Genomic DNA, 17,724 nt, shown 5'->3' on the forward strand with positions numbered 1-17,724 from the left:
TGCCTCCATCATAAAATCAGAAAATAATTACTAAGATTATTTAGATGGATCTTTCAATTTAAGGACAAAGCATCTTGTAAAAGAACATAAGAATCTTCTACATAAAATATAGTTTTCTTTTAATTTGGTTTGTTGTCACACCTGATGGTACTCAGAGCTTATTCCTGGCTCTGTGTTTAGGAATTATTCCTGGCACGGATGGGACAGAGTGCAGGGAAGAGGGCAAGGCAAGGAGAATCATATGGGGCTTCAAGTACTGAACCCCTGGTCGGCCATGTGCATATTTTTTGCATTATTTTTTTCTGGTCAAAAATAATCCTTAAGAGTGACCAAAGATGAAAAAATTTGCTATTCCCGTTTGTTTTATTTTTGTTTTGTTTTGATATTTCTACCCAAAACTAGTAACATGTATGAGAGAATCTTTTTTCCCATTTTGCTCTAAGGCAATGGAAATTTTCTGAAGATATTTCCCTGCTGTCATGTGCCAGATTTTATCCATCACTTGTAGAAAGAATGTTATCCCAGAATCAGTCATTTCTAACGTAAGGTACAACTACCCAAATATTCAAGTATCAAAAGGATGACTTAGCAACTTAAAACATGGTTTAACCACCAAAATATTAATCTAGTTCTTTTCAAAATGCAGAGAAACATAGTTGATAAGCAAGTCATGGGGCCAAAGCGGTTGTGCAAGATGTAAAGGCATCTGCCTTGAATGCACTAGCCTCGGATGGACCTCAGTTCAATCCCCCAGTGTCACATATGGTCCCCCAAGCCAGGAGCGATTTCTGAGCGCATAGCAAGGAGTAACCCCTGAACAACACTGGGTGTGCCCCCCACCCACCAAAAAAGCAAGCAACACATCAATGAAATGCATGTCTTTATTTGGTTGCTAGGCATCTATTTTATCAACTTGCTTCCAAATCTTTTTAGTGATTGCTAATATTTTTTATTTCTGTTTACTACTTTTTTTGTTTGTTATGCAAGAATTAAACCTAGAACCACACACATCATGCATGAGTTCCTTAATTGAATGGTATTCCTAGCTTCTCACATACACAAAGAAATGTTTTTATAATTGGCTAAGTTAAATATTTTCAAGTCAAGTTTAATTCCTAATATTAATTTTTATCATTTTTTTGGTTTTTTTGTTTTGTTTTGTTCTGTTTTTTTTGGAGGGGGGCCACACCTGGCGGTGCTCAGAGGTCACTCCTGGCTGTCTGCTCAGAAATAGCTCCTGGCAGGCACGGGGGACCATATGGGACACCAGGATTCGAACCAACCACCTTAGGTCCTGGATCGGCTGCTTGCAAGGCAAACACCACTGTGCTATCTCTCCGGGCCCAATTTTTATCATTTTTAATTAAGAATTCTAACACCTTTACATTTACTCAAATAAAACAATTCCTCATCATGTTTCCATTTATGCTTTTATGATAGTTCAGGAAAATTAGCATTTCCCAAATTCTTTGGTCCAAACCATGCCCAAGGAAAGTCATCAGATGCAAGGCACAGAAAGAAAAATGGTCCTATGAACCACAGCTCATTTATTTTATTTTTAAAAGCAAAGTACAAATGATTCTATTCATCTTCTCTGAAAATCCAAAGTATCCTTCTTTGAAAAACCAATAGTATACTGCATCTTATTTTCTCCTGACTTTTCGGTGTGTCTTCTGCCTCCCAAAATATGAATCAGTATGAAAGTATGAGGAAGAAAAGGTTATGACTTCCAGTACAGGAATTACTTTCCCAGTCTTTCAGCTACAGAGATTGCATCACTAGTGCCCCAGACTTTGGTATCACAGGTCTAAGGAAATTCTACCTCAAATGTAGAGTACCACCAACTCTTCTTCTCCCTGTTCACGACCTGTGTCTTCTTATCAGGAACCTCCAATTATCTCTAATTATCTATCTTCCCTCCAAACTGGAGTAATCTGGAAGGGTGCATTGAACAGAAAGTAATAGAAATAGAGGAGGGAGGTTCACATGAAAATTTATTCTGCACTTTTGTGGAATGCTCTGATGTTCAAACCTTAGTAGGATTTGCCCACCTTGAATACACAGGGAAGTTCTGCTAGCAGCTCAAATAACTGTTCCTTACATGACATAATTATTCTTGTAATAGGAAAGATCCACAATTCAAACTAATGGACTCAGGCGTCTAAGAATGCAAACCTACACCTAAGAGAATGGTTTTTCTGTTATAACTTGAAGAATTAGAGATTTTCACACAGGCCTTAAAAAATGATTTTATTCGTCTCAGTAATTTTATGTCAATTTTTTAACTTTCAATTTAGGAATAGCTTTTGCATTTGAGTAGGAAGTACAAAAGGAATAGATGTGCATAATCCAAGCCAAGGAAAATTAAATAGAACAACTAAAGTTTAAGCTAATATAGGTCAGTATTTCCCAAAATGGATGACACTGTGCCCTGGGAATTCAGCAACAGTCACTTAAGCATTCCAGGGGGTACCAAGGGATTTTTTTTCTGAAAAGATGATAAGTCAAGTAAATTTGAAACCTCTGAAGATCATCTGAAACTTCAGTTCCATCACTTGTCTAACAGATTTAAAGATACATCCCCTTATCTTTATTATGAAGAATATCCTTCAAAGGTGGAAGTATCTTATTGCTCTAGCAATGAGATGAAAGGAAAGGTGTGTTATTGTTTTGGGAAAAGTTTTGTTTTGTTTTGTTTTGAGGTATGGATGGGAAGGAACTATTTATATAATTTGTTCATCTAAAAACCATTTAAATACAACAAAAAACTGATTCTAATTTATATTACATAAGGTCTTAAACTAAGTAGGATTTACTGTCCTGAGTTGCAAGCTGAGTTTTCATATATAATTGCTGTGAAATTTCTGGCCATGTGATTTAACCTGTTCATTTTGTTCATCCTTCAATAGTAATATTGATTACCTACCTAGTTAGATTGTGTAAGAGACAGTATAGGAGTGTAGGAGGAGATGGAACATAGCCTCCAGCACCTGCAGTGTGCCCCTCACAATAAATGTTCTCTGTCCTATTAGGTCCTACAATACGTAAATACTGTTGCCAAGAATTAAATATCATGTCCATCCAGAAAACACTTGTATGTAACAATATACCCTTCAGAATATAATATAATATAAGGTATATATATAATATAAGGTAGCTAAATCTGAAACAAAATGAAGGTATATGTCTGCAGATACTGAAGAAAAGAAAAGGTAAATAAGGTGAAATTACAATATAATAAATTATAGGGATAGAGATCCTGGAATTTTCTACTCCCCAAGAATCATTGCTTGAATGACTATCTGAGCTGGCCATGGACATATCAAGATTCAAAAGCTAAAATTAGACTAAATCTCTAAAGGCATTTAATACATCTATTTAATTACTTTGTATTAGCATGCTTTGTTGTATTATTTTTCTGAATAAAGAAAAAGAAAGCAAACACTAAATTTTCTTGACAACCTCTATTTGGCTATATGCTAAAGAAAGATATTAAAATTATACGCACACAATACTTCAGTTCAGATTGAGAATTTTTTAGATTCGCTTTGGGTCTGTTTTCCTGTATAATGGGTAGAGCTATCTATAGGGCTATATAGGTAAGAAATAGAACAATCCCTCACTGCATGAAGACACAAATTCTAGTCATTTATTTCTAAAAAAAATACCAACCTATTATCTTGCTTCTTTCTTTTTCATTTAGGGTTTCTTTAGAAGAACCATTCAGAAAAATCTTCATCCATCTTATTCCTGTAAATATGAAGGAAAATGTGTCATAGACAAAGTCACACGAAATCAGTGCCAGGAGTGTCGCTTTAAAAAGTGCATCTATGTTGGCATGGCAACAGATTGTAAGTAATCTTTTTCTTTTGCTTTATATTGAAGGAGTGTTGATTGGGGATAGGTTTGGTTCAAAGAGGTCAACCATTCAAAAAGAAAGCAGGCCCCCATTTGGACAGAGCAAAGATACCTGGACCCCCACTGACCCCTCTCTTCCAGCAATAGCTGGATGGTTTTTCTCCTCTTCCCTATCAACTTCTGTCAAGTTATGCAGTAATACAGATGATGGGTGAGGGAAAACAGTTCAACTACACCATCATCTTTGCAGGACTGTTATCTTCCTTCAGTAAAGATTACCAATCTAAGGTTTTATCTATTTGTTTGAAAGATACTATTTTACAAACAAGATTCAAAATTGAGGCTCTCATCATCTCGTCCCAACGTTTTTTAGAAGCAGAGATATGAGTTTATTTTGTGGACATTTTTTGGAGATGGTGTACCAGCAGAAAATATTACTTTCAAAAATTTATAAAGAATGTGAAGTTGAGTGCGATTGTATGAGTCATCCTGCAGTTAGTTGTTTGTTATATTTTTAACCATAAAAAAATTCCAGGCTGAAATTGTCCTCCCCAATTTTTCAAGTGTCATAGCATATGGTGGCGAGATTAGCCCATGGGGTTTCTTCTCCCCACACTCTGCAAGGGATTTATACCCATCACTTTAATTAAGCTAATAATAAATAGGAGTCATGATCAGAAAGTGTGACCTCCCTTTTGCCAGAAATTCATATTAATGGCTTCTTCTGACATGATGTTTTTATACATCAATAAGCAAATCTAGGTTTTAGTTTTAAAGAGAAGTAAAAGGGGGAAATGCAGTGAGAGTGTTTACTTCATACAAGAGGAAGCACAACTTTTATCTATGCAATAATCAGGGTTCTCTTTATTGGAATAAAAAATCTGCGATTTTCTGGTTTGCCTATTAAAAATGTATAATTTGGAAACTTTATAAAAGTGGTGGGTTGTGGTAGGCTCATAGACTAACCTGTAATCCTGGGTTAATCCTCTCACACACCTCTGTTCAACCATGTTCTTTATCTCCTAAAATCTTTTTCACTTATCAACAATATGCCTAGTATCTGAAATTAACTGACAACCAAATTCTTAGTTGTCACTAAAATTAACTGTTTTATTGAATTATTGAGAAGCTAAAGATATGAATGCTAGATTACATAAATCGGTGTTTATTTAGATCATGTGGAAAGAAATTTTGAGTGAGATTTCTGTGTTAGGCATCATTATAAGACTTCAGGCTTCATCATCAGAAAGAACTAATGGAGGAGTCCCAGAACTGCCACCTGCTAGCTGTGTGACTATCAGATTGACCTTTGCTTTTCACTTCTGTGCTGATTGCCTACTACATGGGTTATTTTCAGGATTAAGTCAAATCATGCTCATCAAGATCAATTGCAAGGACTCCTACACAGTGGAAGAGTTTAGGAACGAGGCAATGAATATAAACCATTTGTCCTGTCCCTTTAATAAGTGAACCACCATGACTTACCAGGACTCTTTTATACTTCCCACAATATCAGTAACCAACTCTGGGTGAAAAAGTCTAAAGCAGAGACACCACAGGAATTAAGAACAGAAGACAAACATTAGAGAGAAAAGCCTGGGGACTGGGAGTTCATAGCCTTGTGAATTGAGAGCCCCATTCTCTGTCACATTCCATCATCATTGTCTTAAACCAACAAAGGCAATTATTTACAGACATTTGCCTATCCATGCTAACCTAATAAGGCCAAGCTTTTACACAGCAAAGGGAACTATGGTCGTATATCTAAAATTCCCTAAACAGTTCTAGTATATGCTTTCCTGGCACATTTTTGCAACTATTTACAGATATTTGTTGTCTATTCTATTTTTTTTCTGTTTTATTATTCTTTCTTGGGTGCATTTTTGCAAACTCTTTGCATTCTATACTAAACTATCTTACCTAGGGTCATATCCCATCATTGGGGGTTTTTGTTAGGGAAATAAATTCCCATACCACAATTGTAAATACTCTCATGATTTTGAAGTTCCAAACAAATCTACATGATCTGGGGTTTCATTATGCAGTTTGTGGATTTGCTGAGTACATTTGGTTCTCTTCCTCCTGCTATGTTTGCTTTTTCTTTTCCTACCAGGTCACACCTTCATCAAAAAATGCCCCTAGGACAATGATGTTGTAAATAGAACTGGAGTCAGGAGTCCTGGGTCTTGCACAGGCTCTGCCATGAACTTGCCGTGTGACTTTAGGCAAGTCACAGCATCTCTGAATCAACTTCCTCCTCTGTGAAAGAAGGGAGTTGGACTAGATAATATCTTATATTCATTTTAGACTAAACTACTAGAATCCTACAGTATAATTCCTGAGACTTTCCATTCCACTGAGAGTTATTAAGGATCTATGAAATGGTTTTGTTTTGAAAATTAACCACAATGTATAGATTTGGCGTTACTTGCTCTAATTTCTCTTTAAAATGTCGTGTCAATGTCATGACTACATTGACCCAGCATTTGTAAAGCCTTATCACTTTGAATACCCAAATGAGTATTATTTTTGTGTATGTATTAATTTTAAACTCATTTAATTCAGGAATAAATTAATACTCTGATAGCCTAAGCAACTAGTCAGAGGTCACACAGCTTGAATGTGGTAGTACTAAAACTCCATTTATTTGAATATGCCTCTTTGCAGCACTATCCACAATAACCAAAATCTGGGGGAGGGGGGGGAAGCCAAGTGTCCCAGAATAGATGACTGAATAAACTATTGTATATATACACAATGGAATATTACTTGAATAAAGTCATGAAATTTTCTGTTACGTGCAGGGATCTGGAGAGAGAGAGTACCAGGCTGAGTGAAGTTGTCAGAGGAAGAGAGAATGATTTATCTTATGCTGCATATAATAAAACCCAATGAAATAATAATGAATACCCAAAGACAATGGAAACAAAGAACATGAGAACAAAGAACATTCAGTAGGAAACATGCCACTTGAGGGGAGTAGGAGATAAGTCAAGAAGAGGCCAATATATGTAGTAGAAGAAAGCGTTCAATATTTATGATGGAGGGGCAAGGAAGAAGTGTTGAGATATAGTAAAGTGTTATGTATGTAACTCAATCAGCAACAGTAATGTAAACAGTCATGCAAAAACTTTTTTGTAAATCACCTCTTACAGAAGCAGTCTAATTGGTAGGAGGCAATTGTGGGTAGGGTGACAATGAAGAAGGGATGTGAACACTGATGAAGGTATTGATATTGTATGCCGGAGGTCACAAATAACTTTGTAATTTCATTTATAAAATTTAAACAAAAATTTTAAGAGTGTGATAGTTGTCAAACCAGGTATTTTTAGGTTTTAAAACTTGAGCTCTTTAACAGTCATTGAAGGTTGATCACATAGACAGTAATGCAAATTGAGTATCTTTGAAATCCAAAATAGGTCCAGCCTCATTCTAATTAACTCTCAAGGAGGCTAAAACTAGGGTCCTATTTTCCTCTGAAGAAGGAACAATTAGCCTTCCATTTACTTCTCCGAACAATTTTGAACTAAAAGTCCTTTGCTGGAAGAGAGGGAGGAACAGAAATCCTAAGTGTAACTTAAATGATAGACTAGTCTGACTCAACTGTGCAGACCTACGGATGTAGGTCTTAACTCTCTACTGTGTGTTTATTTAATGCCACCTTCTGTTTGATTGCATTTGCATGGTGTCCAGCTACCCAGGTCTTTGTTTTGAAAAGTTGGCCAGGCATTGGATGTTTGCAACTGGGACTCTTGTAGGGCAATGGCTAGTCAATAGCAGTTTCCCGACAAGGAGAAGAAGATGGCACACTCAGCCATCTGTGTACCTTGGTCCCACCCCTGAGGCTATGGGGTTTGCAGTGACCATTTATTTGTCTGGGAGGTATTTGTGTACTTTGTCTCACTTTGTCCCTCTCCCAGTGGTACTGGATGACAGCAAGCGACTGGCAAAGAGGAAACTAATAGAGGAGAATCGAGAAAAGAGACGGAGGGAAGAGCTGCAGAAATCCATCGGGCATAAGCCAGAGCCCACAGACGAAGAGTGGGAGCTCATCAAAACTGTCACAGAAGCCCACGTGGCCACCAATGCCCAAGGCAGCCACTGGAAGCAGAAGCGGAAATTCCTGGTAAGGCTCCTGGCTTAGCTGCCTGTCTCAGCTCAATCAATCCTCCTGGCCCTGCACTCCGACTGTGACAGCTCCATTGGACTGAATGGGAGCCTGCAGCTCTGAAAATTTGCAGGGCCCAGATTTGCTTTTTGGACTTGGCTTTTGGATTTTTTGAGGGAGTCTAGGGAGAAAGCAGCCTCTCAAGGGGTACAAAGAGAGCTCAGAAGCCACTCTTCACAATACTCAGTTGGGACAGCCATTCAGTAAAGTTTATAGTTCAGGGTGTATTGCTCAAGCACTGCAGTGTCAGGGGCCATCTGGGCCACCCTAGCAATACTCGGGGACCTCCAAGTCGATACCTGTTGATGTTCAAGGGACTGTGATCCCAGGGATGGAACTAGGGTCAGACATTTACCTTGCTCCTTGTACTATTTTCCTAATCCCAGAGCCTCAATTTGAATCCTTATTTGTCTGAAAGTAAAAGTCATTTCCATCATTTGCTGTTTGTTAGTCAGTGAATTCTACAGCAGTTTCTAAAGTCACATTATGTTTCATTTTGTGACTTATATGACCTACATCACCTAGTATAATGTTGATCTGGGACTTATTAGCAATCCTAAATCAACTAGATAATGCAATTCTTTTTTCCCTTTGATGTCTTATTTTATTTTTATAAATAAATACTTTAATTAAATTGCTGTAAGATACACAAGCACAACGTTGTACATAATTGTGCTTCAGTCATATAATGTACAACATCCTTCACCAGTGCAAATTTCTTGCCATCAATGCCCCAGTTTTTCTCCCATCCTTTCCTGTTGCCCTCTCTCCTTCTTGCCTCTGTAGCAGAGAGCCTCTCCCTCTCTCTCTCTTCCCCTCACTCTCTCCTCTTTCTCGTTCTCTCTCTATCTCTCTCTCCTTTCTTTCCCTTCCTCCTTTCCACCCTTTTTTCCTTTTAGACACTGGTTTGCAATATTCTTACTAAAGGGGTATCAGAGCTATCATTTTATCTCCTTTCAGCACCTAGTTCTTGCCCAGAATAATCATTTCCAACTGTCATTGTCATAATGGTCCCTTCTCTATCTACCCTAACTGTACTCCCCAACTATTTATGGCAAGCTTTCTATCATAGACTGATCCTCCTGACCCTCATCTCTTTTGTCTTTGGATATTAATACCATACATTATTTTATATTCCACAAGTGAGTGTGATTTTTCTTTATATTTTATAATTTTTTATTTAAACAACTTTATTACATACATGATTGTGTTTGGGTTTCAGTCATGTAAAGAACACCACCCATCACCAGTGCAACATTCCCATCACCAATGTCCCATATTTCCCTCCTCCCCATTTAACCCAAGCCTGTACTCTAGACAGGCTTTTTATTTCCCTCGTACATTCTCATTATTAGGATAATTCAAAACGTAGTCATTTCTCTAACTAAACTCACTATTGTTTGTGGTGAGCTTCATGAGGTGAGCTGGAACTTCCAGCTCTTTTCTCTTTTGTGTCTGAAAATTATTATTGCAAGAATGTCTTTCATTTTTCTTAAAACACATAGATGAGTGAGACCATTCTGCATCTTTCTCTCTCTCTCTGACATTTCACTCAGCATAATAGATTCCATGTACATCCATGTATAGGAAAATTTCATGACTTCATCTCTCCTGACAGCTGCATAATATTCCATTGTGTATATGTACCACAGTTTCTTTAGACATTCATCTGTTGAAGGGTATCTTGTCTGTTTCCAGAGTCTTGCTATGGTAAATAGTGCTGCAATAAATATAAGTCTAAGGAAGGGGTTTTTGTATTGTATTTTTGTGTTCCTAGGGTATGTTTCTAGGAGTGGTATAGCTGGGTCATATGGGAGCTCGATTTCCAGTTTTTAGAGGAATCCCCATATTGCTTTCCATAAAGGTTGAACTAGATGGCATTCCCACCAGCAGTGAATAAGAGTTCCTTTCTCTCCACATCCCCGCCAACACTGTTTATTCTCATTCTTTGTGATGTCTGCCAATCTCTGGGGTGTGAGGTGGTACCTCCTAGTTGTTTGGATTTGCATTTCCCTGATGATTAGTGATGTGGAGCATTTCTTCATGTGTCTTTTGGCCATTTGTATTTCTTCTTAGTCAAAGTGTCTGTTCATTTCTTCTCCCCATTTTTTGATGGGATTAGATGTTTTTTCTTGTAAATTTCTGTTAGTGCCTTGTATATATTGAACATTAGCCCGTTGTCTGATGGGTATTGGGTGAATAGTTTCTCCCACTCAGTGGGGGGGCTCTTGTATCCTGGGTGCTATTTCTTTTGAGGTGCAGAAGTTTCTCAGTTTAATATATTCCCATCTGTTAATCTCTGCTTTCACTTGCTTGGAGAGTGCAGTCTCCTCTTTGAAGATGCCTTTAGTCTCAATGTCCTGGAGTGTTTTACCTATGTATTGTTCTATGTATCTTATGGTTTCATGTCTGATATCGAGGTCTTTCATCCATTTGGATTTAACCTTTATACATGATGTTAGCTGAGGGTCTAAGTTCAATTTTTTGTAAGTGGCTAGCCAGTTGTGCCAACAGCACTTGTTGAAGAGGCTTTCTTTGCTCCATTTAGGATTTCTTGCTCCTTTATCAAAAATTAGGTGATTGTGTATCTGGGGAACATTCTCTGAGTATTCAAGCCTATTCCACTGATCTGAGGACCTATCCTTATTCCAATACCATGCTGTTTTGATAACTATTGCTTTGTAGTACAGTTTAAAATTGGGGAAAGTAATTCCTTCCATATTCGTTTTTCCAATGATTGTTTTAGCTATTCTAGGGTGTTTATTGTTCCATATAAATTTCAAAAGTGCCTGATCCACTTCTTTGAAGAATGTCATGGGTATCTTTAGAGGGATCGCATTAAATCTGTACAATGCTTTGGGGAGTATTGCCATTTTAATGATGTTAATCCTGCCAATCCATGAGCAGGATATGTGCTTCCATTTCCGCATGTCCTCTCTTATTTCTTGGAGCAGAGTTTTATAGTTTTCTTTGTATAGGTCCTTCACATTTTTAGTCAAGTTGATTCCAAGATATTTGAGTTTTGGTGGCACTATTGTGAATGGGGTTGTTTTCTTAATGTCTATTTCTTCCTTATTACTATTGGTGTATAGAAAGGCCATTGATTTTTGTGTGTTAATTTTATAGCCTGCCACTTTGCTATATGAGTCTATTGTTTCTAGAAGCTTTTTTGTAGAGACTTTAGAGTTTTCTAGGTAAAGTATCATGTCCTCTGCAAACAGTGAGAGCATGACTTCTTCATTCCTAACTGGATTCCCTTGATATCTTTTTCTTGCCTAATCGCTATAGCAAGTACTTCCAGTGCTATGTTGAATAGGAGTGGTGAGAAAGGACAGCCTTTTCTTGTGCCAGAATTTAGAGGAAAGGCTTTTAGTTTTTTCTCCATTCAGGACAATATTTGCCTCTGGCTTGTGGTAGATGACATTAACTATATTGAGAAAGGTTCCTTCCATTCCCATCTTGCTGAGAGTTTTGATCAAGAATGGGTGTTGGACCTTATCAAATGCTTTCTCTGCGTCTATTGATATGATCATGTGATTTTTATTGTTTTTTGTTGTTGATGTTGTGTATTATGTTGATAGATTTACGGATGTTAAACCATCTTTGCATTCCTGGCATGAAACCTACTTGATCGTAGTGGATGATCTTCTTAATGAGGCATTGAATCCTATTTGCCAGGATTTTGTTGAGGATCTTTGCATTTGTATTCATCAGCGATATTGGTCTGTAATTTTCTTTTTTGGTAGCATCTCTGCCTGGTTTAGGTATCAAGGTGATGTTGGCTTCATAAAAGCTATTTGGAACTGTTTCTGTTTTTTCTAATTCAAGAAAGAGTCTTCCCAGGATTGGTAAAAGTTCCTCTTGAAAGGTTTGAAAATATTCATTAGTAAATCCATCTGGTCCTGGATTTTTGTTTTTGGACAGACATTTGATTACTGTCTTAATTTCCTCAACAGTGATGGTTGTGTTTGGATATGCTACATCCTCTTCATTCCACCATGGAAGATTATAAGAGTCCAAAAATTTATCCATTTCTTCCAGGTTTTCATTTTTAGTGGCATAGAGTTTCTCAAAGTAGTTTCTGAATACCCTTTGGATCTCTACCATATCAGTAGTGATCTCTCCTTTTTTATTCTTAATAGAAATTATCAAGTTTCCCTCTATCTTTCTTTGTTAGTTTTGCCAGTGGTCTATCAATCTTGTTTATTTTTTCAAAGAACCAACTTCTAATTTTGTTGATCTTTTGGATTGTTTTTCGGGTTTCCACTTCATTGATTTCTGCTCTCAGCTTTGTTATTTCCTTCTGTCTCCCTATTTTTGGGTCCTTTTGTTGAGTACTTTCTAATTCTATAAGCTGTGTCATTAAGCTATTCAGGTATGCCCCTTCTTCTTTCCTGATGTGTGCTTGCAAAGCTATAAATTCTCCTCTCAGTACTGCTTTTGCTGTGTCCCATAGGTTCTGATAGTTTGTGTCTCCATTGTCATTTGTTTCTAGGAAGGTTTTGATTTTCTCTTTGATTTCATCTCAGACCCACTGGTTATTCAGTATTAGGCTGTTTAACTTACAGGTATTAAAGTTTTTCTTCTGTGTCCCTTTATAGTTCACATATAATTTCAGGGCCTGTGGTCAGTGAAGGTAGCCTGCAAAATATCTATCCTCTTGATATTATGGAGGTATGTTTTATGTGCCAGCATGTAGTCAATCCTGGAGAATGTCCCATGTACATTAGAGAAGAATGTGTATCCGGGCTTCTGGGGATGGAGTGTCCTGTATATATCTACTAGGCCTCTTTCTTCCATTTGTCTTTTCAGGTCTAGTATATTCTTGTTGGGTTTCAGTCTGGTTGACCTATCCAATGTTGACAAAGCCGTGTTGAGGTCCCCCACAATTATTGTGTTGTTATTGATATTATTTTTCAGATTTGTCAACAGTTGTATTAAATATTTTGCTGGCCCCTCATTTGGTGCATATATGTTTAGGAGCATGATTTCTTCCTGCTGTACGTATCCCTTGATTAATACAAAATGTCCATCTTTGTCCCTTACAACTTTCCTAAGTATAAAGTTTGCATTATCTTATATTAGTATGGCCACTCCAGCTTTTTTATGGGTGTTGTTTGCTTGGATGATTTTCCTCCAGCCTTTTATTTTGAGTCTATGTTTGTTCTGACTATTCAGGTGCGTTTCTTGTAGGCAGCAGAAGGTTGGATTAAGTTTTTTGATCCATTTAGCCACTCTGTGTCTCTTAACTGGTGCATTTAGTCCATTGACATTGAGAGAAAGAATTGTCCTGGGAGTTAGTGCCATCTTTATATCAAAGTTTGGTGTGTCTGTTGGTCAGTCTTGTGTTAATGTAGGCCGTTCAGTTTTTCTTTTAAGAATGGTCTTGAGTCTGTAAAGTTTCTGAGCTGTTGTTTGTCTGTGAAACCATGTATTGTTCCTTCAAACCTGAAAGTGAGTTTTGCTGGGTGCAGTATTCTAGGCGAAGCATTTATTTCATTGAGTTTTGTTACTATGTCCCACCACTGCCTTCTGGCCTTGAGTGTTTCTGGTGACAGGTCTGCAGTAAATCTCAAGGATGTTCTCTTGAATGTAATTTCTCTTTCCGATCTTGCTGCTTTCAGAATTCTGTCTCTATCTGTGGGATTCATCATTGTGACTAGGATGTGTCTTGGGGTGTTTTTTCTGGGGCCTCTTTTAGTTGTTACTCTTCGGGCATGCAGGATTTGATCACATGTTTTCATTAGCTCTGGTAGTTTCTCTTTAATGATGTTCTTGACCATTGATTCTTCCTGGAGATTTTCTTCCTGGGTCTCTGGGACTCCAATGATTCTTAAATTGTTTCTGTTGAACTTATCATAGACTTCTATTTTCATCTGTTCCCATTCTTTGAGTAATTTTTCCATTGTTTGATCATTTGCTTTAAGGCTTTTTTCCAATTTCTTCTGCTGTATGAAGTTGTTATTCATCTCATCTTCCAGTGTACTAATTCTATCATCAGCTGCGGTTAACCTGTGGGAAAGCTCAACCATGTTTTTTTTTTTCAATTCATCTACTGAGTTTTTCAGACCTGTTAGTTGACCTGAAATTTTAGTTTGGAATTTTCTGATTTCTATCTTCATATTCTCTTGATTCTTATTAGTTTTCTCTTCTATACTTTCTTTGCATTCTTTGAACATCTTCCATATTGCGACTCTAAACTCCTTATCTGAGAGACTGACTAGTTGGTTGGTCATGTTCAAGTCATCAGAGTTGCCATCGTCATTGTCTATGTCTGGCGCTGCGTTGTTTCCCCATCGTCGCACTTGTATTGTGGGTTTTTCTATGTGTTGTAGTTGTATTCATTAGCTAAATGAAGCTAATTGTATTCATTAGCTAAATAAATAAATCACTCTCCGGAAAGCGAAGTGGAGCGGCCGTGCCCCTCTGGCTCCACCCTTTCTGGGCTTGTAAACTCACCTCCAGGGAAGGCTCCAGGGAAGGCAAGCCGTCCGCATATGAGCCACACACAGGATGAAATCAGGCCAAAAATGGAGCACAGCACAGAAGACAGGCAGATAGGGGTGCTGGCATCTGAGTTCCAGTAGAGTTCAGCAGCTTCCCCTTTCTGGTTGGGTAAGCTCAGCTCCAGGGAAGGCGAGCCATCCGCAGATGAACCACACACTGGATGAAATCAGGTTGAAAATGGAGCACAGCACAGAAGACAGGCAGATAGGGGTGCTGGCATCTGAGTTCCAGCAGAGTTCAGCAGCTTCCCCTTTCTGGGTGTGTAAGCTCAGCTCCAGGGAAGGCAAGCCATAGATGAGCCACACGCAGGATGAAATCAGGCCAAAAATGGAGCACAGCATAGAAAACAGGCAGATAGGGGTGCTGGCATCTGAGTTCCAGCAGAGTTCAGCGGCTTCCCCTTTCTGGTCAGGTAAACTCAGCTCCAGGGAAGACTCCAGGGTAGGCGAGCTGTCCACAGATGAGCCACACACAGGATGAAATCAGGCCAAAAATGGAGCACAGCACAGAAGACAGGCAGATAGGGGTGCTGGCATCTGAGTTCCAGCAGAGTTCAGCGGCTTCCCCTTTCTGGGCGTGAGTGTGATTTTTCTATGTCCCTCTCCCTCTGACTTATTTTTCTCAGCCTAATAATCTCATATCCATCCATGTACAAGCAAATTTTATGACTGCGTTTTTTTCTAAGAGCTGTGTATTTTTCTGTAGTGTAAATGCACCATTGTTTCTTTATCCACATATACGTTCTTGGGCACTTGAGTTGTTTCCAGATTCTGGCTATTGTGAATATGCTCCAATGAACATAGGCGTACAAAAGACTTTTCTGCATTGTGTTTTTGGATCACTAGGGCATATTCCTGGGATTGTTATTCCTGGGTCATTTCTAATTTAATGAGGACCAGTCAACATTTCCCCAAAGCAGTGAATGAATCCTTACTCCCTGCTGGTTGTTCATGTTCTTTGTGTGCCAATCTCTATGGTATGAGATATCTTCTTATTGTTTTGATTTGCATCTCCTCAATGAGGTGATGCAAGAATGTGGTGCATTTTTCCATATGCCTTTTAGCCATCTGTATTTCTTCTTTGAGGAAGTTTCTGTACATCTCTTCCCATTTTTGTATAGGGTTAGATTTTTTTCTTGTGAAGAACTATTAGTGCCTTCCATATCTTAGATAGTAGTCCCTTATCAGATAGGTATGAGGTGAAGAGTTTCTTCCATTCCATGAACATTAGTCACCATTTGTACTCTAGTAACCTTTTTCTAAGGTATTAAAGTTTCATAGTTTAAAGTAATCCTACTTGTTTATCTTTGCTTTCTTTTATGTCACTTTTTTGGTAATGGTCTTACACCTTTAAAGATGCCTTTAACTTCAATGTCCTGGAGAGTTCTGCCTATATTTTCCTCTATGTAACTTATGGTTTCAGGTCTAATATCAAGGTCTTTAACCTTGTTTTGTTTTGTTTTGTTTTGTTTTGGTTTTGGTTTTGGGGCCACACCCGGTGACACTCACAGTTATTCCTGGCTATGTGCTTAGAAATTGCTCCTGGTTTGGTAGACCATATGGGATTGAACCGTGGTTAGTCCTAGGCTAGCACAGGCAAAGCAGACACCTTACTGCTTGTGTCACCGCGCCTACCCCTATAATTCATTTTTATTGAACTTTTATGCACAGCATTAAAGAGAGGTCAGAGTAGATTATGCAATTTTTATCCTTTAGCTTTCACTTTTTAAACCATTTCTCCCTCTAAAGCTCTTCATAATGTATTTTGTTTCCTAAACTCACTCTGAAATCTCATCTTGAGAATAATCCTGAGAATGATGTATTGCTTTCATTTTTTCAATAGAAGTGAAAATGTTTAACTTCAAGTAAATGATTTTCACCCTCAGAAAGACAATGAGACTTGAAAGCAGAGATTAAGGAAGGGGACTATAATATAAAAAAGGGAGACATCTTGAAATTTCAGTATATGATGTTGTTAAAGCAATGTGAAGATCCATTGCATTCACTTCTCATATGGAACTCATACTGCTTTGAATGACTATCCCCATTTTCAGATCTGCCTATCAACTCCAAAATTTTGCTAGAAATCACTAGAAAGTGGCTGGGCCCCTCTCATAAGCCAGCCCACTCTTCCAGTCTAGATTCAGCACTCACCACCTCTGCATCTCAGCATGAGCAGAGTAGGACTATCTCAGAGACCAGCCATGCTCTTAGCTTAGGATATTTTATGAGCAGCTCTAGGACCTTCATGAGTATCGGAGAATCAGCACCCCGAGATTGCACCCCACCCCAAATAGCATGTCTTCTGCAAATTAAACCCAATAAAATCTTAAACTTTTATTCATAAAGACAGTAATTTTGTCACTCTGATATCTTTAGCAGGATCCAAAACCAGTTTGGAACAGGATGATTTGTGGACAGTTTTCTCTCCAGGCTATAAGTTTATCCATGCATGAAAGAGTTTTCTTCAAGCATCTGACAGATTTTCAGAGCAACTGTTTTTTTTTCTACCAATATTGTCTCTCCTTGTGAAATAGACATGAAAAGTATATTTTATGAATACTTGATATGTTCAAGAAATTGTCACTCTCTGGAGCTGGAAAGATAACTCAAAAAGCTTGGTGCTTTTTTTTTTTTTTCATTCCCCAGTGTGAGGGGAATGAAAGAAATTGAGTGGAGGAGAAATACATATATGACAGAGGCCAAGAGGTCTCAGATGAATTGGTGGTGTTAAGAAAGGACAGAACTGGGGCCGGGCGGTGGCGCTGGAGGTAAGGTGCCTGCCTTACCTGCGCTAGCCTAGGAGACGGACCGCGGTTCGATCCCCCGGCATCCCATATGGTCCCCCAAGCCAGGAGCGACTTCTGAGTGCATAGCCAGGAGTAACCCCTGAGCGTTACCGGGTGTGGCCCAAAAACCAAAAAAAAAAAAAAAAAAAAAAAAAGAAAGGACAGAACTGGGGCCAGAATGATAGCACAGCAGTAAGGCATTTGCCTTGCATGCGGCTAACACAGGACAGACCTGGTTTGAATCCCGGCATCCTATATAGACCCTGAGCCTGCCAGGAGTGACTTCTGAGCACAGAGCTAGGAGTAACTCCTGAGTGCTGCCGGGTGTGACCCCAAAACAAAAACAAAAAAAGGAAAGGACAGAACTAAATAGCCATGCCACAGTCAACAACAATAAAATTAG

At 38.3% G+C, this 17,724-nt stretch overlaps 1 protein-coding gene across 1 annotated transcript in view; it reads left to right on the forward strand.

Moving 5' to 3' along the window:
* THRB (thyroid hormone receptor beta) overlaps positions 1-17,724 on the forward strand; it is a 395,989-nt gene that overhangs the window by 351,151 nt on the left and 27,114 nt on the right. The window contains exons 6-7 of the mRNA XM_049766061.1: positions 3,704-3,851; positions 7,779-7,984. Coding sequence (XP_049622018.1) covers positions 3,704-3,851; positions 7,779-7,984 — 354 coding nt within the window. The remainder of the gene's footprint in view (positions 1-3,703; positions 3,852-7,778; positions 7,985-17,724) is intronic.

This window comes from Suncus etruscus, chromosome 20 (genome assembly GCF_024139225.1).
Source record: "Suncus etruscus isolate mSunEtr1 chromosome 20, mSunEtr1.pri.cur, whole genome shotgun sequence".
NCBI lineage: Eukaryota > Metazoa > Chordata > Mammalia > Eulipotyphla > Soricidae > Suncus > Suncus etruscus.